At 42.0% G+C, this 25,870-nt stretch overlaps 1 protein-coding gene across 1 annotated transcript in view; it reads left to right on the top strand.

The window, feature by feature from the left end:
* The first annotated feature begins 1,758 nt into the window (after positions 1-1,758).
* The window catches only part of PI4KA (phosphatidylinositol 4-kinase alpha), a 91,574-nt gene continuing 67,462 nt past the window's right edge, over positions 1,759-25,870 (top strand). Inside the window, exons 1-12 of the mRNA XM_081842728.1 lie at positions 1,759-2,279; positions 10,944-11,060; positions 12,395-12,488; positions 13,697-13,785; positions 15,210-15,282; positions 16,960-17,219; positions 18,128-18,194; positions 21,435-21,583; positions 22,064-22,129; positions 22,913-23,009; positions 24,563-24,754; positions 25,177-25,277. Coding sequence (XP_081698854.1) covers positions 2,112-2,279; positions 10,944-11,060; positions 12,395-12,488; positions 13,697-13,785; positions 15,210-15,282; positions 16,960-17,219; positions 18,128-18,194; positions 21,435-21,583; positions 22,064-22,129; positions 22,913-23,009; positions 24,563-24,754; positions 25,177-25,277 — 1,473 coding nt within the window. The 5' untranslated portion in view covers positions 1,759-2,111. The remainder of the gene's footprint in view (positions 2,280-10,943; positions 11,061-12,394; positions 12,489-13,696; positions 13,786-15,209; positions 15,283-16,959; positions 17,220-18,127; positions 18,195-21,434; positions 21,584-22,063; positions 22,130-22,912; positions 23,010-24,562; positions 24,755-25,176; positions 25,278-25,870) is intronic.

Raw genomic sequence — 25,870 nt, forward strand, 5'->3', positions numbered from 1 at the left:
AGGAGGGGAAAAAGAGGGGAAAGCTGCTTTCTGTTAGCCCCTTTCCCCGATACTCAACTCACCCACCAGCTGCGGCGGCCCCCGCTCTTCGCCTTCTCGCTTCCCGTCACGAGCCCAGTCTGCTTCCTCTCCTCCTTTCCCCAGGCAGGTCAAGCGGGCCAAACCACTGCTCCACCTAAGGCGGGGGGGGGGGCGTGGAGAGAGAGAAGAAAATGGGAGGGGCGGAGAGAAAGGGAGGAAACGAAACAAGATGGACCCGGTCGGACTGAACCAACCAAAGCTTTGAGAGAGGGGTTGTTGTGTTTTGTTTTTTTTGAAAGAAAATAATACAAAATAGTGATTTCAAGGCTTTTTGATCCTCGGGAAGAACAGCTCACGGTGGGCGGAAGCAAACGTTGGTTTGGTGAAAGGAGAAAATTGGTCAATACGCTTTAGGCACCACATAAACACAGTCTAGCCTGAGAGTTAGTTGGTTGAGTCTCTGTCTTTCTTTTTTTTTTTTAAGGTCGGGATTCCAGGAGTGAAGCCGCTGCGGGCGCCGCCATGTTTGTCACGTGCCGTTGACACACACGCCTTGCTTTTAGACTTTAATAAGAGGGGTGGTGGATGGTGATAGGAAAGAGAATTATCTGTGGGATGGAGTGTAGGTATGTTTGAACATTTTTACGAATTGTATAAAATGTATGTTTGTATATTTGCAATATGTGTGTATTAATGCTGAATTATTTTAACAATAAAAACTTTTCAAAAATTCAAAATAAAAAATAGACTTTAATAAGTGGATCGGCACGATGGGAAAGTGTTGAATTCAGACTTGGCCATACTTCAGGATAGGCTCACTGAAATAAAAAGTATTTTAAGTATTTTGATTTTAAGGGGGTATACGCAAAATCTGATTTAGAACTCCCCTGACAAATTGAATTCAGTGCTGCAGGTGAGCAGACATGGTTAGGATCGGGCTGTAAAGTACCGGCAGCTCTAACAAACATAGCTGTCAACTTTTCCCTTTTCTTGCGAGGAATCCTATTCGGAATAAGGGAGTTTCCCTTTAAAAAAAGGAAACGTTGACAGCTATACTAACAATTTCTTACGGCATTGGTTACAACAATCCATGTTTGGGCCAGCCAAGGAAAGTTTATGGCGTAATAAATTGGTTGCACCTTTGCTGGCTTTTGCTGTAATGTATTTCTCTCTCCCTTTTTTTACAATTATGTTGCATGCCTTTGGCTCTTAATTTCTTTTGTAACTTGAGGACTCCTTTGATGTGAGCGACTCATAAGTCAAATAAATAATAACATTTATAATTAAGAGCAACAACTGAAGGTGCCACAACACTCTTGGTTCTTTCTGCAGCAGTCCACTCCTCCTAATGCGAAGTCCTGAGCAGCTTCCTCAGTTTCTGATTCCCCAGATACTACAGCGCCCATCAACCTTAACCATTGGGCTAAACTGGCTGGGGCTGAGGTCCATGTACAGGCACATTATGGTAAAAGAAACACAACCCTGTTCAGATTATTTATATTTATTTGTTATTTGTTTCATAAAAATTACACACCGCTTGGTTCTAAAAAACACAACAACCTCAAAGCGATAAAACCATAAAATCAGGGGGGAGGGAATGCAGGATACCTTAAAACATACCACGCTAGAACAGATTAAAATTCACATCACCATTTCTAAATATAAAACACGCCAAAAGTCGCTCGCTTTTCCCATTTATTTATTTAAACCACAAGTTCAGCTTCGTGCGCCACTCTACCTTCTCCGCCCCTTACGTCTCTCTATGTGCAAGGTTAGTACATTACTGGACCTCAGGAGGAGCCCACGGACCGCCTCCTATTCCTCGCCCCAGCAGCTGCTGAACTACAACTCCCATCAGCCCCGGCCAGCAAAGCCCTCGCTAAAGAAGGAATAAGGGCAGCAAAGGCTCCCGGGAGCTGTAGTTCATCCGGGGCTGGTTCGCGGTGGCCGGCGTCGTTCTCGCGAGAAGACCGACGCGAAGCCGGGCTGCCGGCTGCTGCTGGAGAAGAAGGGAAGGGATGAGGGGAGGGGCCCACAGGCGCGCGAGAGGCCGCGAGTGACACTCTCGCTGTGAGGAGGCTCCTCGCAAGATGTCGGCTCTGGCCGTGGCGACGGCGGCGGCTGCCACCGCGGCGGCCGTGACCGCGGCGCGCTCGGAGAAGCCCAGCAGCCCGGGCTCGTCGAGGGGCTTCTACTTCAACACGGTGCTGTCTCTCGCCCGCTCGCTGGCCGTGCAGAGACCCGCTCCGCTCGAGAAGGTGAGGGAAGGAGGCGCTGCCCGAGGCGACTGCCCGCTGCTCCCAGTTACCTCAGGGGTGGGGTGGGGGGTCTCGTTTACGTCACCGCGTACGGCGTAGGGGCGGGGGCGGGTCTGCGCTTCGCTCCTTGGACGACTTTGCTTACGTTATTTCGTTTCATTCCGTCACTGCAACAGAACGTGCAACCCCTTTAATAATAATAATCAGCCCTTTAATAATAATAATCAGCCCAATAATAATAATCAGTGCTAATAATAATCAATGTTTAGGGCTACTCTCATCCCCCCCCATTTTTTTATTGATTTTCACAAAGTTATAGACACACAAACAAATGAACATAAATCACAACCTTATTAAAACTAATCTTATTAACATTGTTAAGTGACTTCCTCGTATCCCCCTAGTTGAATTTCATTGCATATCCTTTTAACGGTTTTCCAAATCAAAATTCTTATAAACTTAACTTAATCACCTAACATCTTTCTTTCTTACCAATTCAGCATTAAACATATTGATTCATCATATTACATATTTAAATCCTAAGCCTATCTGGTAATTGCAAGCTTTTTCCAATTAATTTAACTTGACATATTTAACTAAGTAATCATTAAATTTTGTTCATTGTTCCTGGTACTCCTCCTCCTGGTCACAGACTCTTCCGGTCAGGTCGGCTAGCTCTGAAAAATCCATCATCTTCATCTGCCATTCTTCCACAGTTGGTACTTCTTGCGAGGGCTACTCTCATTTTGACTCAAAGAAAAATCACCATTTTATAGTTCAAATCTGGAAAAGTAAATACAGTAAATGGGCAAAAATACAAAGATTCACAAAATGCTTAGGGGTTTGCGTACCTCTGCGTCCCTCCAGAAAAAAAGCACGGATAAAAATAATAATTCCAAGACATACCTAAAGAATTGCCTCAAGTTTCCTAGATCCCGGATCTGGGTAGGCTTAAGCCTTAAGTAAGGACCTTTCCTGGCCGAAAAGAGGGCAGTTGAAGAAAAAGGTGCCTGATTCGGATTAAGTTGATGGATTATTATGCCAAAATGGCAAAAAAAAAGATGGAAGAATCAGAAATCAGGAAGACCAACGTTTTAATAAGGCATGGGGGGGATTTATAATTTATCTTTTAAAAATCATTGCAAACAGTTAAAATCGTTATTAGGATTGGAGTTCAATGGTGAATTTTAGTTAAAAGAGTTGGATGTGGGAGGAAATGACTAACAGTGGGGGACCCACAAAGGGGAGGAGGGAAGTCCAGGAGATTCTGTTGGAATTTCTATGATGTATGTTGGATACGTGATTCTAAAACTTTAATTCGAAAAACCAAATAAGTAAATTTATTAAATTAAAAAAAGGTCCCTGCTTGGTCTCCGTAGGTGGGGAGTTCCAAAGGGCTTTGGATAAATGGCCAGCTGCAGGGGTGACAACTTGAACGAAATGTTGGGGCTCCCAGGTAAAGCCCTTGTCCCACATAATGGATCGATGGCAATGCCCATCAACTTTGGGAAGGGGGTGAGGATTGGCTCCGACGGCCAGCTGGGCTCTTACAAATGTGGAAACAGGTATTATGTGGCACCTGTGGTGGGGGCCGGCTCACAAGGCAAGGTGAGGTGACTGCCTCAGGTGGCAGGATCCGTAGGGGCAGCAGATCGTGATGTCTATTGCTCTTCATGTAGGTCTTCACTCACCCCTTTTTCCCTGGTGGGGAGTGGGGCCACCGTTTTGTGGTTTGCCTCATGCCAAAATGTCTTTGGTTGCCTGCTTGTAGTGGTGCCAGTTCTGCCTCCAATTGAGGCAGATCTCTCTCTTTTAAAACATTATTTAAGCTTTTCAGGTTTCTACATTTCACTCATTTTACAATCATTTTAACATTTCAAAACTTGACTTCCGTCCCCCTCTTTCTGCAGTTCCTTAAATTTATTTTTAATATCATCTGCATATCCAAATTAACTTACCATATTTTTCCGTGTATAAGACTAGGTTTCCCCCCTAAAAAATAATGTCAAAAATTAGGGAAGCGTCTTATACACAGGTATATTTCCCCCCATTTTCTTAAATCTGAGTCCCCCAAATTTGGGGGCATCTTATAGACGGAAAAATACGACAATTTGCTCATTTATTCATCTACTTTAAATATATTATTCTCATAATAATAATATATTATTATTAAATATAATATTCTGCAATAATAAGGCAGGTTGAGTGGGCACATGTGATCTCGTAGGTAAATTGGTCCCAGTTTGTTAAGCTTGTGCACTTGTTTTCTCTGGAAGTACAGCTGGATATCTCAGGGGAGGTGATGGTGGAAGAGGATGATTTCTTCACCATCTACCACAAGGATTGTCTGGTCTAGGAAAGTTGTTATTCTTTTACCGTTTAGCATTTTCCACTAGGATTCCCTGGACAGGATGATTCTTCTCATTTTAAACATAATTTCAAAATCATAACCCCAAGAACTGCCACTCCTTGTTGTGAATGGGGATGGAGAAATAAAACAGTGATAATTCTGAAATGGCGATAAGGAAGATGATAATATCAAGATACTTATTGTGATATTTTACTATCAGCGTTTAACCACAATGATTGCCTGATGTAAGGGTTATTATTTTTTAATATTATATTTAATGTAAGAATAATCCTGAGATGCGGTAATCCTTCGGCAAATGGTGATGGTGAAATGTAACAGTGATCATCCTGAAGATAATAATTAGTTTACTACTACTATTTCTTCACTATTTGTCGCTGGGACTGTGTTCCTTGTAGCAAATGTTTATGATGAAATATGGTAGTGATAATAACCCTGAAGTAATAATGTGCCCATTCAATCACCACTGGGATTGCTGGGTCTCAGGATTCTTGTTCTTATTTTTGATTTTATATTTATTAAAAAATAATCCTGAAATCAGGTGGTTTTTGTGGTGATGGTGAAATCGTTACAATATTACAAATACTAATCTTGAGGCCTGACAATTCCTGTAGTTAACGATGATGGGGAAAATTATAATATTGATTTTGTATTGTGACTGTACAGTCATACCTCTGGTTGCGTTCGCTTCATGTTGTGGATTTTCAGGTTGCGAATGGGGCAAACCTGGAAGTGTATACAGTGGTGCCCCGCAAGACGAATGCCTCGCAAGACGAAAAACTCGCTAGACGAAAGAGTTTTCCATTTTTTGAGTCGTTCCGCAAGACGAATTTCCCTATGGGCTTGCTTCGCAAGACAAAACGTCTTGCGAGTTCTTGTGAGTTTGTTTCCTTTTTCTTTAAGCCGCTAATAGCCGTGCTTCGCAAGACGAAAAAACCGCTAGACGAAGAGACTCGCGGAACGGATTAATTTCGTCTTGCGAGGCACCACTGTACTTCTGAGTTTCACCACACACACAGAAGCGATCTGTGCGCTTCATGCATGCGCAGAAGTGCTCTGCGGCACTCTACTTACGGACTTTTCAGGGTGCAAACGGCACCCCGAAACGGATTGCGTTCATAAGTAGAGGTACTGCTGTACTTTTCTTTCATGTCAATTGCTCTGGAATTTTTTTACTGCAGGGTAGTGTAGAAGTAAAAGTAATATACAAATCCCCAAGACCTTGTGGTAAATGATGATAGTAAAATAAATAATATTAAATTTCACCATCATCACTGTCCGTTGGAATTGTTAGGTTAGGGAAAATAATAATAATAATAGTAATAAAATTTTATTTATACCCAGCCCTCCCCAGCTGGAGCCAGGCTCAGAGCAGCTGACATCATATAAATAATACAATATACATAAAAAACAAGCAATCAATTGATTAAAATGTATCCCAAAATTAATTCAAATGAATTAAAATTAAAGTTAAAACTGAACAAATGACAATCCTCAGGTTAAAACTGAAAGTGGTTAATACTCGCCAGGACCAACTGTTTCCACTGATATTATAAGGACCTGTGAGCGGGCTGGGAAACCTCCTTCGTGCTTGTTCTTAGACAAAGAGAAAATGAGTCAGACTGAACCCTGACCAAAGGATAGTCGTCTGACACATATTGACAACTCTCTTAATTGTCCGACTGTCGGTCTTTAGGCTGTCAAAACTCATGCACAAGAGGGTGGTACTGGCATGCTCAACTATTATTATTTTTTGAGGGGGGTGATGACTGAGCATGTTCAGTGGGTGTGGAATTCAGGCTGATTATTGGGAGAATGGAAAACAGTACTACTTCTACATTTAAACAGTCTCATTCCCACTTTAAACAGACAGGGCTTCTCCTAAAGCAGGGGTCAGCAAACTTTTTCAGCAAGGGGCCGGTCCACTGTCCCTCAGACCTGGTGGGAGGCCAGACTACTGGTATATTTTGAAAAAAACAAATGAACAAATTCGTATGCCCCACAAATAACCCAGAGAAGCATTTTAAATAAAAGGACACATTCTACTCATGCAAAAACACCAGGCAGGCCCCACAAATAACCCAGAGATGCATTTTAAAGAAAAGGACACATTCTACTCATGTAAAAACACACGGACTCCTAGACCGTCTGCAGGCTGGATTTAGAAGGCGATTGGGCCAGATCCAGCCCCTGGGCCTTAGTTTGCCTACCCATGGGCTAAGCAATGGTTTCAGGTGTAAGGTATTTTAGATAGTACCTCTGAACCGTAATAGCCATTCAACACAGAAGCAGTTCAAGAACTTGCATAAAACCATGCTTAAGGAGACATAACTATTGTGGTGTTTGAATCGGCAAGGCAGCATGAGAAACCATGATTTGATGTGGGTTTGCACTTCATGGTTTGTGCTAATTGTTTTGCTATGGTGTTTGAATTGATAAACTATAGCTAAGGCCATCACTGCCTCCAGACGTGGCTGCTCTTAGGGACTGAAGTGATGAGCAGGAGGAGAATAAAAGCAGACAGCTCAAAACTAATATGTGTCTAGAAGTTTGGAAATCATGTTTTAGATTCTCACTGGTGGTTGGTGAGTTTTTAGTGGGATGCCTGAACTGAGCATGCCTGTAAGTGTATGAGGATAAAAGTAGTGGAATCTTGAAAAAGCTGTATCAGCAAACAAACAAGGCACATAAATCCAAAAATTGTCATATTTTAAAAAAACTGTTCTGTAGGTAATTGAATGGTCTACCTTTTGATTACAGCTTTTTAGTAGTTTTGCATAGCTTGGCAAATTAATGATATATGAAAGCGGAAGGACTTTATTATAAGATTTTCTTTACAAAAATATGAAATTTATGGGAAGTTGTTTAAAATATATGTTTGTTACGAGGATCACTGAATTGGTTTGAACACCCAACATCAACATGTTTTTCTCTTCTATGTTTAACACAGGGCAACATCAAAAGGGGTAGTGGTTTAGCATGAAGTTAGATATGCAGCATATACAATAGGTATGTCTGACCAGTCAGGTACGAGCTGATTTCCTTGTTTGTTTTGTTTTAGTGTTAAACAAAACAAAAACCCTGAACAATTTGACATTGTTCAGAGCACCGTAATTTGTTCTGTGCAGATCTATTAGGTAAGGGCAGGCTTACTGGAATCAGATCATGGGTCCTTTTTGGGGTGTGTGCTCTAAACCCCAGAATAATCATGGCTAACTATTACAAACATATTATGAATCATTAAGGATGTATGATGAATCGGTATATAACGTTTGTGGAAGGCTCTTTTTCTTATCAATTTAATATGAGAATTTTAGAAAGAAGTACCTTCAGGTGCAAAACCCTGGCGAGACTAATTTTAGTTTGGGAGAGTAGTAATTAAGGAAGACACTTAGTACTCTTATGTAACAGTACTGAAACTACGATTCCTTTTAGAACTTGCAATATAATCCATTTGCCTACTTACTATTACAAACAAGTGGATTATATTGCAATGTTGTAGATCGGGGTGGAGAACCTGTGGCTCTTCAGATATGGACGGAATAGAACTTGAATCATCCCCAATGTGCTGGCTGGAGGAGAATTGGAATCGAATATCTCCAGGGCCACAGGTCCCCCCCACTCCTCTCGTAGCTGAAGTTAACATATGCAGTGCATGCCTGTGTATGTTCACTCAGAAGTAAGCCCTGCTGAATTGAGTGGCTCTTTCTTTCAAGTAGATTAAATCGGATTGCAATTTATGGCAGTCCTGCTTATGTCCTATTGAAATCATTGTGGCAAGTTAGTCACGACAAGCTTAAATCCCATTGAAATCAATGGGACTAACTTTGGCTGCAATCCTGTGCCCTCTCACCTGCGAATAAGCTCCATTGAATTCAGTGGTACTTCTGAGTAAATATGCATAAAATTGCACTGTAACTTATTCTGGATCCAACATGCTGGGTTCTGTTCAATTCTTATATCCAAATAAGTTTCTAATTTTTATTCATTCATTTATTGCATTTACAGTGGTACCTCGGGTTAAGTACTTAATTCGTTCTGGAGGTCCGTTCTTAACCTGAATCTGTTCTTAACCTGAAGCACTACTTTAGCTAATGGGGCCTCCTGCTGCTGCTGTTGCTGCGCTGCCGGAGCCCGATTTCTGTTCTTATCCTGAAGCAAAGTTCTTAACCTGAAGCACTATTTCTGGGTTAGCGGAGTGTGTAACCTGAAGCGTATGTAACCCGAGGTACCACTGTATGATGAATCCATTAGATAAAGAATTCATACTGCAGAATAGCACTATTTCTGGGTTAGCGGAGTGTGTAACCTGAAGGTACCACTGTATATCCCACCTTTTTTCTCAAGGTGGTTCTATGGTTCTCCTGCTCCTCATTTCATCTTCACAACAACCTTGTGAGGACAGGTAGGCTAGGCTGAGAGGCATAAGGTCACCCTGTGAGCTTCACGACCGAGTGGGGTTTTGAACCCTTGTCTCCCAGGTCCTTGTCCAATACTAATTACTTTCCCACACTGGCTCTCGGGGGAAATTAGGGCTGGAATCCTCTACACATATCATACCTGATAGTAAGCTAAGTCAGTAAGGCTGAAGACAATGTGGTTTATCTGCAAATAAACATGCATAGGATTGTGTTGCTAGTCACTTGATTTTTTTTTTAACTGATCACATTTTATGCTCTTTTTTAATGCTACTGGGCTTTTGGGAATACTTGCTTTTTGTGCACCATGCGACGCCAATCACACACAGAAATTGTTTTGAACACTGGGTGAGAACGAACACAGATTTTAATGCTTAAATTTGGCAGGTTTATCTGCTGTTTAATTGTGAAGATTTAAATCCATCAGGCACACCTTATTGGGAAACATTGTGTACTTTAGCAATAGCCATGAGCATGTAGAATGTGTTGGCTCAGCAATACCAGTATCACTGCATGGTCAAGAACAGTTTCTGCCTACAAAACCGAGCCATGGCTGAAGCATGTAATTCTTACAAATACACACAAGTACTTTATGGATCCTAAAAAGCTGCTAATAGAATAAGACTCTATGCATTTTTCTGGGAGTAAGCATCAGTGAACACAGTGGGACTTACTTCTGAGTAGGCATGCCTAGGATTGCATTGTTAGTTTGTTTAGAGGTGGGCGCTTCTGTCCAAGATGGGTAGTTGGTCCCATCGCATGAACAAAACAGCTTTTTGGGGGGTCTGAAAGCTGTTCAGTTTTGTAGACTAAAATAAAATAAGTAAATGTTGCTGTAGAGAGCTAAAGTGGGGGAAAGGAAAGAGATGGATGCAGCTGCCTGGAGACAAATTATTTCCACCTTGTTGTTTGTTTTTCCCCTGTGAGCTTGCATTTCACTTCGCCAAACCCTCCTTAACATCATTCTCCTCCCATCTGTCTTTCTGATACCCATCTGTTTAATCATTTAATTGTTTGATACTACCCAACAGCCTGTGAAACTGCCCATGTTTGGAATCCTGCTTTATTGAGTTGGGGGCCTCTTTGTTGGTGATGTCCAGCCTCTGAACTCCTGCTTTTGGGAGGCTCATTTGTGCACCCACCCACTCACCCAGTGGCGTAGCGTGGGTTGTCAGCACCCGGGGCAAGGCAAGTAATTTGCACCCCCTAACCTGTGGATTTGCGCCCCCTAACCTGTGGATTTGCGCCCCCTAACCCTAACCCTCAGATGTTGCGCCCGGTGCGCCCGGCCCCCCTTGCACCCCCACGCTACGCCACTGCACTCACCCACCCACCGTGGTTCACCATTAGCCACCAAGGCAAGTCCCTGTTGTTCAGGCTATGTTGACCTTGTGCTCCATACTGCTACCTCTTCTGCTGGTTACCTAATGCTTCTGCTTATTTATTACTTAAAAGATACATTAAACTACCTTTCAGGGCACATGCCTTCACAAGGAGACGTGTAAGACTCCAAAATGCATTAATATGCAGTTGCCAAACCTGCACATGCACTCAAATCCTAAGACTCATCTCTGTCAGCAGGAGTATTTGGGCATGGCTGCTTCCACCCACAACTTTTAAATGGACTCATGGCTTAAAAGGACATAATTTTGTTCCTGTGGTATATAGGGAATGGATGGTGAGATGATTGTGCTGCTGGTAATTCCACAATGCTTGCTGAGCTTTAGCATGGTGGTATGGAAGGGGCTTAGAGCTTTAGATGAAAATGTCTGGGTCTTTTTTAATCCTTAACGTGTACTATTGTTGCTTGCAGATGTTTGGAAAAGTATGACTTTTTAACAATAGATATTTTCACATTCTCTGTTTTGCTTCTTATAGGTACAGAAACTACTCTGCATGTGCCCAGTTGACATCCATGGGATCTTTCAGCTGGATGAGCGCCGCAGAGATGCTGTGATTGCTTTGGGAATTTTTCTAATCGAGTCTGACTTGCAGGTACAATATGCTTCTTACTCTAAAATATGTTTGTTTACTTGACGGGATTTATAATCTGCCAGTTCAACAGCTTCCCAAAAATTTTTAATCCTCGTAAAACTAAACAAACAAACAAACAACCCTGTAATATAAAAGAGTAGCATAAAAGCAATATACTGAAGTTTAAAGAGCGTGGTAAAACAAAACTATCTTCTTGGTCAGGGGTCAGGATCCTTTTTCAGCTTTGGCCCGGTCCACCATCCCTCAGACCACATGGTGGGCCGGACTATAGTTTTTTTGGGGAAAATGAACAAATTCCTATGCCCCACAAATAACCCAGAGATGCATTTTAAATAAAAGCACACATTCTACTCATGTAAAAACACCAGACAGGCCCCACAAATAGCCCAGAGATGCATTTTAAATAAAAGGACACATTCTACACATGTAAAAATACGCTGATTCCCGGACTGTCCGCAAGCCGGATTGAGAAGGCGACTGGGCCACATCCGGCCCCTGGGCCTTAGGTTGCCTACCCCTGTTCTTGGTGCTGAAATCACATCTAGGTAGGTGTTTGGTGGGACTCCTTGAGAAGTTCTTTCCAGTCAGGGTGCCACCACCAAGTAAGTGCTTTTTCTTTGTAGCTATTCACTGCATCTCAGTTGGTGGGGGCACCCAAAGAAGGGCCTCCATTAAAACTCCTACTGGAATGTTTTAATTTGATCTGCAGCATCAAATTTAGTTAGCGCTTTGGCTTTGAAAGGATATTAAAGCTGTGTGGCAATAAACATAATCAGATGGCTGTTCCTTTTCCTCTCCATGCAATATCTAGTTTCACAATCTTCTTGCCTTGCCTTCAAAACTTTCCATGGCCTTGTCCCTTTGTATATCCCTGGGCTTATTTCCTGTTGTATCCTTTCCTGTGTGATTCGGCTCCACCACATACTGTTGTCTGAAGATGTCCCACCTTCACTCAGTTCCGCTTGGTGGCTGGTACTAACTGCCTCTTTGAATGCCTCTTTGCACCCACGTGCTTTATTTCTGTTAAGTTCCTCCTCAAAGTTTGCCTTTTTCTGGGAGACCTTTGTATCAGTCCCCTAATCCCCATGTCTTATCATAACCAAGGCAAAGTCCATGTAATTGAAATAATCACATCTTCTTCCCCTGTCTATCCACCCCTAAATTACCTGTATTCCTTTACTGTTTGCCTGAGTCTATTTTAGATTGTTGACCTCACCACCTTGGGGCAGGAACTGTCATACCGGATATTTGTAAAGCACCATGTACATAGACGTCACTGTGTTAATTTAGTAAATTAATTCAGATGGTTCTAAAATTTCCTCTTTCCACTCCAGCATAAAGATACTCTTGTTCCTTATCTTCTCCGGCTGTTAAGGGGCCTTTCCAAAGTCCAATGGATAGAAGAAAGCAATTCACGCAAAAGCAGAGGTGAGGTTTTAGATTCTTGTTGTCAGAATTTGGTCCTTGGTGGCCTTTTTTTTGTAAGTAAATGACGAAGTTTTGTAAGTGCAATCCTATGCATACCTGCTCAGAAATAAATCCCATTGAGTTCAATTAAACTTACTCACAGGCAGTGTTATTTTGGTAAAAAGATGAGGTAAAAGGTAAAGGTACCCCTGACCATTAGGTCCAGTCGTGGCCAACTCTGGGGTTGCGGCGCTCATCTCGCTTTACTGGCCGAGGGAGCCAGCGTACAGCTTCCGGGTCATGTGGCCAGCATGACTAAGCCACTTCTGGCAAACCAGAGCAGTGCACGGAAACGCCGTTTACCTTCCCGCCGGAGTGGTACCTATTTATCTACTTGCACTTTGACGTGCTTTCGAACTGCTAGGTTGGCAGGAGCAGGGACCGAGCAACAGGAGCTCATCCCGTCGTGGGGATTTGAACCGCCGTCCTTCTGATCGTCAAATCCTAGGCTCTGTGGTTTAACCCACAGCGCCACCCAGGTCCCTTGGAAGATGAGGTACTGGTACTCATATTTTGATAAAAGTGCTGTGGGTGCCAGAGTGAAATAGTTGCCATGGGTAGCAAAGAAAAGCAGTGATGGTACTCTGTACAGTGGTACGAATTTAATTCGTTCCAGAGGTCCGTCCTTAACCTGAAACTGTTCTTAACCTGAGGCATGCTTTCCCTAATGATGTCTCCTGCCACTGGCACATGATTTCCGTATGCATCCTGGGGCAAAGTTTGCAACCTGGAGCAACTACTTCCAGGTTAGCAGAGTTTGTAACCCGAGGTACCACTGTACTGGTGCACACTGTCACAAAAAGAAAGCAGTGCTCCCAGGTAAGTGTGCAAATATGTAGTGGGGATTCTTTTTCAGCCCCACAAGACATCTAAACTGGAAAACTAGCACTGTTAACTTATCAGAAGCTGATGCTGCTTTGATATTCTGGTCTATAAGCCATGCTTAAATCATGGTTTCCCATGGCAATATGTAGTTTAATAAATCAAAATATGTTTTTCAAATCTGCTAGCAAGGGCAGGAATGAGGATCGGGCACAAGACTAACTCTCAGTCTAGTAAACCATGGTTTGCCTGAACTAGACCTTAAACAATTTGTGATTTGTGATGGATTGCAGTTGTTGTTCCTGTGTGCTTGTCATATTGTTGATGTCTCTTTACCATACTTGTAGGCATGCTTCCTATTCCAGAAAACTTCAGTTTCTGTTTGGTGACTTTGTTGTCAGATGTGGCTTACAGAGATTCTGTTCTGAGAGAACAGGTAAAATGGGGCATGCATGTCTTGGGTAGTAAAATAAACATTTCCTGCATTAATCAGAGTTCCATAACTTGTGTATCAACAGCTTTTTAAAAAAAACAAACCCTGAAAATATTTCTTGACTAAGGCAGCATAAGTAATGACATTTGAACAGATATATAAATTATTAAATAATAATCTATGAAACCAGGAGTTGTCTTCCTTCTTTTTCTCTGCCCCCCCCCCCAGCCAGGGAATTAATAGTACAAATCCTTCTAAATGTTCTCATTCTTCAGTGTATTAATTACACTAAAAGCTTATATGGAGCAACTCATAAGAGGGCTTCTAAAATGCGGATAGTTTACCAAACTTTCTCCCTCCTGCTAGCAATTCCTTTAAGTCAGCAGTCTTTTTAGCAGTCTGTTTAGGGAAGTTTTTAATGACTGATGTTTTAATGTATTTTTAATCTTTTGTTAGAAGCCGCCCAGGCTGGCCGGGGAAACCCAGCCAGATTGGTGGGGTATAAACAATAATTATATTATATTATATTATATTATATTATATTATATTATATTATATTATATTATATTATATTATATTATATTATATTATATTATATTATATTATATTATATTATATTATAAATTATATTATATTATATTATATTATATTATATTATATTATATTATATTATATTATATTATATTATATTATAATTCTACTATGCTGTAAAAAGTTGCCATGATGCTGATCATTGCAAAGTTCTCAGACCATTACAGACGGTTTTGGTGACTTTACATACATTGATTTCATTGACACAAATGACAAATAGGATCTAGTAGAATCTAGAATCCTATCATAGTAGAGTCAATAAGATCTACTTTTTTGTCCCCTTGTATATCAAGCAGCAATTGATTTCCCATATATGCTAAGGGTGTGAAAGTGTCCCCCACTTTCAGAAGTGTTCCTTCACATGTTCATGAGCATGGAGAAGGAGGGTGTGCCCAGAGTTCCTTCTTCCAATGTCATGACCCTTGATCCTTTGAAAATGGAGCCTTCATGCACATGTGTGGGCTTCCCATTCAGACCTGTTGCCAAGTATGCAGAGGTTAAGGTGTGGTAACATTGGTGGGTTGGGCCAGCGGGTACAACCCTGTTCCCTCTCAAAACACATTTGGTTAACATGTAAAGAGCACCAATAAATTGGGTCTAAAGGAAATTGTTTTGTAAATGGTTATTTCCTATAATTCTGTTGTCACGGGATATTCTGCGAACTTAATTTTAAATATTAATGCCTCCCCCCAAAAACCTGGCTGAAATTATAGAATACACTGCTAAAATTCCCACTCTGTCTTAGTGTTGCACCTTTAAGGTGCCATACTCCTGCACTGCAGATTGAAATTCATCCCACCTGTAGATTTTAAAAATGCCTGTTTTGATTATTTCAGATTTTAGAGGCAATTTTGCAAGTGATGCAGGTCCTCCTGGGAATGTGCCAGTCCCCAGAAATCCAGGATAAAGGTATTGAAAATGTTCCAGTAGGTGTTTCTGTTTTTATTATTACAAATGTAAATTCAATTGTGCACTCTCACTCTCTAGTTACCTTCATGCTGTATGGTATACTTCATGGTGGGCTGGTTTCCCCTGAAACCTGCTCCCTTGAGGTTCCTCAGAACATTTCTGAGTAGAACTTGTGGTCCTTTGTTCTTGCAAATTGAGAGTCTGGTTCATCACAGCACCCTCTTATTGGCTTCTTCCTTTTTTCTGTGTCCAGATTCCTCCCTCTTCCGTCTCTTGGATTTACCACTGTGCACAATTACCGTATTTTTTGCTCTATAAGACTCACTTTTTCCCTCCTAAAAAGAAAGGGGAAATGTATGTGCATCTTATGGAGCAAATGCAGGCTGCGCAGTTATCCCAGAACCCAGAACAGCAAGAGGGATCGCTGCTTTCGCTGCGCAGCGATCCCTCTTGTTGTTCTGGCTTCTGAGATTCAGAATATTTTTTTCTTGTTTTCCTCCTCCAAAAACTAGGTGCATCTTATGGTCTGGTGTGTCTTATAGAGCGAAAAATACGGTAATACAGAAATTACTCCTCCTCTTTCCCTCGGTACCATGCTCCTTTATTCACCTCATCAGACTTCCCTTTTGCTCTTAGGATCTGAGGTTGACACATTTCTTGGACTATATCACCCCTGACCCTTGGCCATGCTGATTGGGGCAGATAAAAGCTGAACTTCAGCACCAGACTGGAGAAGGCTGATACGTAGGCTCAGTTTAGATGTAACTGGAAACCATGGCTTTCTGTTATGTAAATGAGCAGAGCTGAACCTTGAATTTACATGCCTCCATTCTCTGTCCTTTTTTGTGGAAATGGGAAAAAGATCATAAGCATCTTCTCTTTGCAGTTCCCTGGAAAAAAATGTTCCTGTGGCTTGTTCAAAGTCTACTTAGTGCAGGCATAGGCAAACTCGGCCCTCCAGATGTTTTGGGACTACAACTCCCATCATCCCTGTCCGCTGGTCCTGTTAGCTAGGGATGATGGGAGTTGTAGTCCCAAAACATCTGGAGGGCTGAGTTTGCCTATGCCTGACATAGTGAAATCAATTCAGGTTCTGAAAGGGAACCAGACAGGGGGCCTTCTTGGTAGTGGCGCCCTCCCTGTGGAACGGCATCTCTTCAGATGGCAAGGAGATAAAGAATTGCACAACTTTTAGAAGACACCTGAAGGCAGCCCCATATCGGGAGGTTTTTAACATTTGATGTATTATGTTTTTAGATATTCTGTAAGCCGCCCAGGGTGGCTGGAGAAACCCAGGCAGATGAGTGGGGTATAAATAATAAAGTTGTGGTGATGATGATGATGATGAAACCCCAGTTTGATTCTGATTTTGCTCTCAGTAAGTAGAATGTAAACAAGCCACAGTACCATAAGTTCAAACGTAACAGAGAACTGTGGTTTGCTTGAAGGCAGAAGCAGATGTTTCTGATTTCCTTGCAGCTGCAAAATAAGGAGATAAATAGTGGGATTTGAGTCTTCCAGCAACACATTTGCAAAGCAGGAAAAAGAATGGTTTCCAATGATGTCTGAACTGGGACATCGTGACAGTAATGCTGTTTAAAAACCAACGTTGCATTTTCCAATTGGAAGAAGCAAACTTTTAGAAGCCAAAGATAAATGAACTACTTTGTTTTCCAGAATATTTATGCAAATACGCTGTGCCATGCCTGATTGGAATTTCACGAGCGTTTGGGCGCTACAGCAACTCGGAAGAGTCTCTCCTGTCAAAGCTTTTCCCTAAAGTTACTCCGCATTCCCTCAGAGCCCCACATGAGTTGGATGGTATTCGTAGACGCTCTTTTAATGACTTCCGGTCAATACTTCCACATTCTCTACTGACAGTCTGCCAAGAAGGATCTCTCAAGAGAAAGGCCAGCAGCGTATGCAGCATTACACAGGTTAGTTCAGTTGGTTTTGGAATAAAATTAACTTATCACCTCTTTTCTGAACCATGGATTAGTTTTTAGTATACAGGATATCACTAATTTAGCATGGCAGGCCCCAAAACATCTGGAGGGCCAAGTTTGCCTATGCCTGAGCTAGATGGACAGCTTCCATTATTAGCATCTTCTCCAGAAACAGATGTTTTCATGATCTCAGAAACTCATTGTAAATTCCACCTAGCCCTTCTGTGTTGAAAGAGCTGAGGAAATTAAAGCAGAGGTTTTTTTGCATCTGGAAGTTTCTAAGGGATGAAACACTTACTATATATCCTGATGGGGTGGGTTTGGCCACAGATTCTAATTACCATTGGGTAGTACAGTCGTACCTTGGTTCTCAAACACCTTGGTATGCATATGCTTTGGCTCCTGAACGCCGAAAACCCAGAAGTGTTTCGGTTTTTGAATGTTCTTTGGCAGCTAAATGTCTGACACTACTTCTGCAGCTTCTGATTGAGTACAGGGAGCTCCTGCAGCCAATCGGAAGCCGCGTCTTGGTTTTCAAACAGTTTCGGGAGTTGGACTCCCGGAATGGATTAAGTTTGACAACCAAAGTACCACTGTGTCTCAGAGCTAATGTTCAGCATGGAAGTTATATAGACTCTTATAGAGCTGTCTGCAGGGTGAAGAGTGTGGGCTTATCCTTATGGGGCTGTTGTTTTTTTCAAAGAGGGAGTGGAATCTTTGTTTATATGCAGGCCTGAGATGCGTAGATTTTCTGGAGATTTTCAAAATCCCATCAGCTTCAAGGAAATTGGGCTATAGCTACTCTTCTGGAAATTTCAATCAGAGTATGTGTGGGGTTTCTTTGCATATGAAAAGTGACCTTTCCATGACCGCATTTTGTGTCCATTGCCACAATTCAGGTCAGTCCCGAACGTGGAATTCCTCCTCCCAGTTCCCCCGGAGGCACTACTGTGCAGTACTTTGAAGGTATGTTTTTGCTTTTTGGTGTAAAATATTTTGAATCGGGGCGTAATAAGAGCTCTTGACCAATTTATGGTCTGACTTTAAACAGTCGTCCTGCAATGAACATTTTAGGGATGATTCCCACCATCAAGGTTAATAAAACAAATGCAAGCAACCAAATAAATAACACAGCCTACAAATAAGCAAACAATTGCTAAGAGCAGATAATAATAATAATAATAATAATAATAATAAATTTTATTTATATCCCGCCCTCCCCAGCCGAAGCCGGGCTCAGGGCGGCTAACAACAATCAAACAATCAGATATTCACACATTCTAAAAATATTACATTATAAAAATCAATTAAAATCAAATTAATGGCAACTAATTAAGCAAGATTCTAAGCAGGTTGCCAGAGGAGGGAGTCAGGCTGCGCCCTGACCAAAGGCCTGGTGGAACAACTCTGTCTTGCAGGCCCTGCGGAAGGATGTCAGGTCCCGCAGGGCCCTAGTCTCTTGTGACAGAGCGTTCCACCAGATCAATGTCAATTGCTCTTAAAGGCCTGAGGTAGCAAGTCAGGCTTTGCTTGGTGTCTGAAAAGTAATGGCAGTGACAGACCCATTATCTTTGGGAAGAGAATTTAACTATCAAGTTTTCACCTTAGCTGAAGTAGTCATCTTTGAAGGTGGAGAGGCCCAGAGCAGAGCTTCTGCTGAAGATCTTGGCTGATGGGCAGGATGGTATGGGGTGGCAGTGTTTAAATTTATGCAATTTATCCAGTGCCGAGGGCCTTCTGGCAGTTCCCTCACTGTGAGAAACAAAGCTACAGGGGGCCAGGCAGAGGACCCGCCCTCCCACCAGATGTCAAAGAGAAAAACAACTACCTGACATTTAGAAGACATCTGAAGGCAGCCCTGTTCAGGGAACTTTTTAATGTGTGACATTTTAATATATTTTTAATCTTTGTTGGAAGCCGCCCAGAGTGACTGGGGAGACCCAGCCAGATGGGCGGGGTACAAGTAAAAAATATTATTATTATTATTATTATTATTATTCAGCAAACCCCACAAGGTGCATGCACCCAGTTGTGCAGCCTCCCATTGGGCCGATGGAGGGCATACATTTGAGGTGTCTGAAACAGCTTGTCCCTCTCTGTATTCAGGAGGAAAGCCAGTGCCTATATATTTAGCGAAGGTCTCATTAATAATAATAATAATAATAATAATAATAATAATAATAATATTTTTTTATTTGTATCCTCCTCTCCCTGGCCGAGGCTGGGCTCAGAGCAGTTAACATTATAAAAAAACCCCATAACTTTAAAATAAGCAACCTACATCAAAAAAGTAACATTCAACAATCATTAGGAGAGTATAAAATAATAATAATATCACCATATAAAAGTTAAACAGAAATCCACTCAACAGTTACAATAAATAATTTCTAAACTATCAATAAAACAATGGCAAGCCACAGTACATAAAATAATACAATACACATTGAGAAGCAGAGACTAGAGGGTGGAGCAAGGCAGGTGTTTAGACTAATCCTATACACATTTATTTGGGAGTAAGCACCTATGAATTCAGCGGGAGTTACTTCCAAGTAAGCATGCATAGACTTAGATTGCACAGCAGCAGTCCAAAGTTTATTTACCTCTAAGGAAGTTTCCTTGAAATCATCAGGACTTCTAAGTACGGAAAGATAGGGTTGGACTGTGAGCTGCTTTTTCTCAGCATTCTTTTGGTTTTAAGGGTAGGCTATAACCTTTTGTTGCTTCCCATGTTTTTAGCTGCAAAGAGCTTTGTCGTACCAGCTAACACGTAATTTAGAAGATTAACCAGACTAATCTTAAAACAAAAACAGGTTGTGTTCAGCTTTGCTAAAATGCCTAATGAGAAAAGAGGGATCTTGAATTTCCTTTTACAGTTGCAAAAGAAAAAAATCAAGCTTCATTGCGAGCACAGTTTCTCATGCCATGGTGAAAAAACCATACCTGATACCCTTTTTTCTGTGCAGCTATTAAAGATAAATGAACTCTGTGCTCTTTGCATCTATTTACTCCCTCTTTTGTTGTTTCTCTGCATCTCTCTTTCACCTCAAAAAGAAACCCAAGCAAACATAGAATGGCATTAGCCTCTTTAGGTTGGAATACAACCCACTGTGGATGCACACTAAACTCTTCCACTGAAGCCAGGGCTGGCTGACGCCAGGGCTGGCTCCAGAGAGTGGCAAAGTTGGGCATTTCCCCAAAGCCAAAAAACATAACAGAGGGCCCACAACCCTTACAGTGCTTCCACTTCCATTTTGCATGGAGTTTCCAAGATGATCATCTGATGCAGAGAAACCACAATTAACGTGTCCTACCTTTTCAAGCTTAGCACCTGTCAGCACACACACACAGAGGCTGCTGTGTCTGTGGCCCCCCCAATTCTGGATTAGAATTGACTAGAAAGGTAAAAGTAAATGACCCCTGGACGGTTAAGTCCAGTCAAAGGCAACTATGGGGCTGCGGTGCTCATCTCGCTTTCAGGCCGAGGGAGCTGGCGTTTGCCCACAGACAGCTTTCCAGGTCATGTGGCCATCATGGCTAAACCGCTTCTGGCACAACGGAACACCGTGATGGAAACCAGAGCGCACGAAAATGCCATTTACCTCCCTGCTGCAGCGGTACCTATTTATCTACTTGCACTGGCATGCTTTCAAGCTGCTAGGTTGGCAGGAACTGGGACGGAGCAACGGGAGCTCACTCCGTCGCGGGGATCAGCAAGCCCAAGCGGCTCAGTGGTTTAGATCACAGCACCACCTGCTCCCAATTGACTAGAAACTATGCACTGGTTGAAGGCCAGTAAGTTAGTTTGTTAATACCCCATTACAGCTAGAGATCATGCAGATGCTGTCTAGGGTGTTCTTCATCTCGTCTTTTCCTTTGCATTCTGAATTTGTTTTGGAATGTGTGTATATATATATAGCATGCATATATGAAATTATTTATTTTTTATTGTTGATGCTTTGATTCAGTCTCTTTGAGGTGTTTTATAGAAAGCTATTCCTGAATGAATATAAATAACATTTCCCCCCAATGCAAATGCTGTACATCAGTGGAACTAGCATAGCCCTGTGGACCTTTTAGCCTCCAATGTGATTTGTTTTCTGTGTTCTTTTGATGAATGGGCTACAGACGGCATAGGCAAAGCAGTAATTAAAGAATAACTCAATGTTTTCTGCCTCTTCTCCCTCCACCTTTTAAAAAAATAAACAGGGTCCTACCTACCTGATGGCAGTGCGTTAGATCCCGATTATTACTTCTCTACAATCAGTTCCAGCTTCTCGGTCTCGCCTCTCTTTAACGGCATCAGCAACAAGGAGTTTAACATTCCACTGGAAATGCTCCGACAGCTGCTGAACATGGTATGTCATGAGGCACTTAGGCCAGCCTTCGGTAGCCTGCTGCCCTCCAAGATGTTTGGGACTACAGGTCCTATCAGCTGTGCTGGCTGGGGCTGATGGGAGCTGTAGTTCGAAACATCTGGAGGTGCCAGGTTGGCAGGTAAAAAGGTAAAGGGACCCCTGACCATTAGGTCCAGTCATGACCGACTCTGGGGTTGGGGCGCTCATCTCGCTTTATTGGCCGAGGGAGCCGATGTACAGCTTCCAGGTCATGTGGCCAGCATGACTAAGCTGCTTCTGATCGGCAAGTCCTAGGCTCTGCAGTTTAACCCACAGCACCACCCGCGTCCCGCCAGGTTGGCAGAGGTTGGTCTAAAAAATAGCAATGTTGCTAACATGCCTCTTTGAGCCAGAATGCGCCAGGGCCTAATTTGTGGGTTGAAGAAAGAAACACTTTTAATAACACTGAAAGAATGTCTGGCTTTGTTTTTGTGCATGTAGATAAAGCAGATTGTTGGGGATTCAGTCCTCCGAAACTTAGATGCCATTGTCTCTGAGGTTATTGAGGTATGTTAACTTCTTCACCACATTATTATTTTTAAAAGAACTTAGTTCACTGCTTGCTATTGTGAATTGGACGGGCCTGGTTCTTAGACTTTAATCAAAAGCTTAATGCCTACAGAGGATTTTCCACACATATTATTAACAAACATATGGGGGGGGGACTTCTAAAAATTTGAGGTTATCTATAGTATTAGCAATGTAGAAGTAATGTTTGTACTCTATAGATTAGCATAGGTTACATGATTAATTTATGCCTCATTTAATTCTTTTTTAATATATATAAATAGTAAAATCTGTTCAGAAAGCAATATATGTGATGGTCATTCATAGGCTTACTTATGTTTCAACGGTATAATTGTTGTAAATTATTTATAGTATCAGCCGGTGCTTTTTTTTTTGTGGCGGAACACAGGAGTACGCATACCCCTAAACATTTTGTGAATCTCTGTACTTTTGTCCATTTACTGTATTTATTTTCCCCGGTTTGAACCATAAAATGGTGATTTTTCTTGAGTCAAAATGAGAGTACGCCTAAACATTTTAAAAGAAAAAAATCACTGGTATCAGCCATATATGTGGTGCTTTATAAAGAATTTGGGTGGGGGCAGGTCTTTGCCCTAAGCTGCTCAGTAAAAGCTCAAGGAAGATGAAGGGAGGAGGGAAGAGGAAGCTCAATCATTCTACAGAGATTAATCCTGGAAGAAAGCTTTTGGTGTTCCAATATTGCTCTCCAGCTGATTTTTCAAATTGGCTGTACGTAACTACAACTCTCTTTCCGTTTTATAGGAAAATCCCCATGCAGATTTGTTCTACAAAATGTTCAGTGACCCACTTTATGTTGCCCAGTTCAAGATGCTGAGAGACACGTTGTACTATATGAAAGGTGATATTTGAATTGATAAGCTTTTACCCTTGGTGACAAAAGAGAATTGCAAGTATATGAGTTTCATGCTTGACATTGTCGACCGGCTTAAATATAACCAGCTGCGTGAATGAGCTGAACTCACACAGTTTCCCTTTTCTTCTTGTGCAGCAGCGAGGAGGAGGTCAGAAAACCTGTGATTCAACCTTTAAACAAACTTCAGTTTCCTATTATACCTAAACTTAGGAAACTGGGGATTGTTTAAACCAGGGTAGATATGACCCTCCAGATTTTGCTGAACTCCAGCTTGTGTCATCCTTGACCATCAGCTAAGCCATCTAGGACTGTTGTTAGTTGAAGACCAACAATATCTGGTGGGGCACATGCTTCCCACCCTTAGTTTCAAATGTAGTTTGTTAGAACAAGCCAGAATAAAGCTGGTGTCCTGAACCACAGTTTAAATAATCCTTAGTTCCCTGAATTTGGACATAATGAGGAACTAAGCCATGAGCTCAGGTTCAGGCTACATGTTGAGCCTAACCATGGCTTAGCACAGCAAAGCAGAACAAGCAGAGGAGGCAGATTTTGTGATGAACTATAGTTTGACGTGTGAACCAGGCCCCTGCCAAGCCAAGCATCTCCAGTGCTCTAAATATCTAAAAATTAAATTACTATCATTCAAAATATATTACTGTAAGCTAAAAATAACTTTGCTGCTTTATACAAAAACCTCTGGTGCCTTATGGTAGTCCTTCTAAGTGTGTATATGCTTATTTGTCTTTATGTTTAAGACTTTTAAATAAGACACTTTTCCACAAAGCCTTTCCTTTAGTTCTTATTCTCTATACTATTTCTTGTCAGTTAACTTCAGTCCTCATCATTCAGTACTAATCTCTGTCCCAGGGAAAGGGAACTTGTGGCCTTCCAGATGTTGTTACACTCCCAGCATGGCCAGTGATAATATGAGTTGTAGTCCACAATTTTAGGAGGACAACAGGTTCACCACCCTGTTCTATTAATTCCTTCAGTTTTTCCCTTTCCATTTTTCTTAGGCTTCAAAACCCTTGAGAATCGCTGCTCTATAGCATGCAAATGTCTTTAGGGTGAATGATGGTGCAAAAAGGAATAGTTTAAGTAAGGCGTCAGCAAAATTTTTCAGCAGGGGGCCGGTCCACTGTCCCTCAGATCTTGTGGGGGGCCGGACTATATATTTTTTGGGGAAATGAACAAATTCCTATGCCCCACAAATAACCCAGAGATGCATTTTAAATAAAAGCACACATTCTACTCATGTAAAAACACACTGATTCCCGGACTGTCCACGGGCCGGATTTAGAAGGCAATTGGGCCCGATCCGGCCCCCGGGCCTTAGTTTGCCTACTCATGGTTTAAGTCCTCAGGAATAGACTAGGTAGCGAGACTATGAATTGACTGGTGCCTTACACTTTGAAATAAGTTTGTTTTAGAAAAGTGCTGTCGTGTTTCACCAGCTTTTAGCTTTTGTTGCTCCTTTCAGTTTAGAGGTGACCACTGGAAGAATCTAAGCTCCCCCTCCGCTCTCTTTACCTTCTCAGATCTCCCAACCTCGTTTGTGAAGGAAATTCATGATTTTGTGCTGGAGCAGTTCAACAGCAGCCAGTCGGAGCTCCAGAAACTCCTTCACGACGTAGACAGATTACACAATGAGCTGAACCCTCTGAAGCTACGTTGCCAAGCTAACGCTGCTTGTGTGGATCTCATGGTGTGGGCTGTGAAGGATGAGCAAGGTGTCGTGAAGCGTATTTTTTTAAGAAATATATTTTAAAAGTTTCTGGCAAAATAGCTTGCGCTATTTTTGGTAGGCTGCATTTATCCCCCCCCCAAACCCGCCCCCCAACCCTGCATGACATTTTGTAAAGAGCTTTTAATCCAAGTTTTGGGGTGGACGGGGTGTTACTGCCTGCTGGGAAATCTCCACAAAATTCATTACCTAGCACTTTCCCCCAGTTTGCCTGAAAGCCTCCTTGGGTGTCTTTTGAAACACGCAATTCAGTTGGCCTTTCCCCCCAAGAGGAAGCTAGTAATTAATCATTCATTCTTCCATGCGGACTTCATAAAAGTCGTAGCTGTCAAAAGAAAAGAAAAAGAAAAAAACTATTCTTAGATGGCCAAGCATGCTTTTATATCCTTTTGTTCTTTTGCAAATAAGGTGCAGAAAACCTGTGCATTAAACTGTCGGAGAAACTGCAGTCCAAGACTTCCAGCAAAGTAATCATTGCTCACTTGCCTCTTCTGATTTGCTGCTTACAGGTATGCTAGTAATTTTGAAATGATTATGTAAGTATGGTGTAAGCTCTATTTCCACTACCAGGGCGGCTAACAACAATAAAATACTGCAACGTTCTAAAAACATTTCATTATAAAAATTAATTAAAATCAAATTGATGGCAACCATAAGCTTAAGTTCTGTAAAGATTGCCAAAGGAGGGAGTCAGGCTGCGCCCTGACCAAAGGCCTGGCAGAACAGCTCTGTCTTGCAGGCCCTGCGGAAAGATGTCAAATCCCGCAGGGCCCTAGTCTCTTGTGACAGAGCGTTCCACTAGATTGGAGCTGCAGCCGAAAAAGCCCTGGCTCTGGTTGAGGCCAGCCTAACCTCTCTGTGGCCTGAGACCTTCAGGATGTTTTTATTTGAAGACCGTAAGTTCCTCTGTGGGACATACCAGGAGAGGCGGTCCCGTAGGTACGAGGGTCCTAAGCCGTATAGGATACAGTTCTGAGATTCTTCTGTACATGATGATGTTTCTTTATAGTGCCCCTGCATTGCAGTGATCCTCACTTTTAAGGCCAGGGAACAGATGTGTGGAATTTTGCACACATTTGTCAGTGTCACATTGAGTGAAAAA

Source organism: Podarcis erhardii (assembly GCF_964252035.2).
Source record: "Podarcis erhardii genome assembly, chromosome: 15".
Taxonomy (NCBI): Eukaryota; Metazoa; Chordata; class Lepidosauria; order Squamata; family Lacertidae; genus Podarcis; species Podarcis erhardii.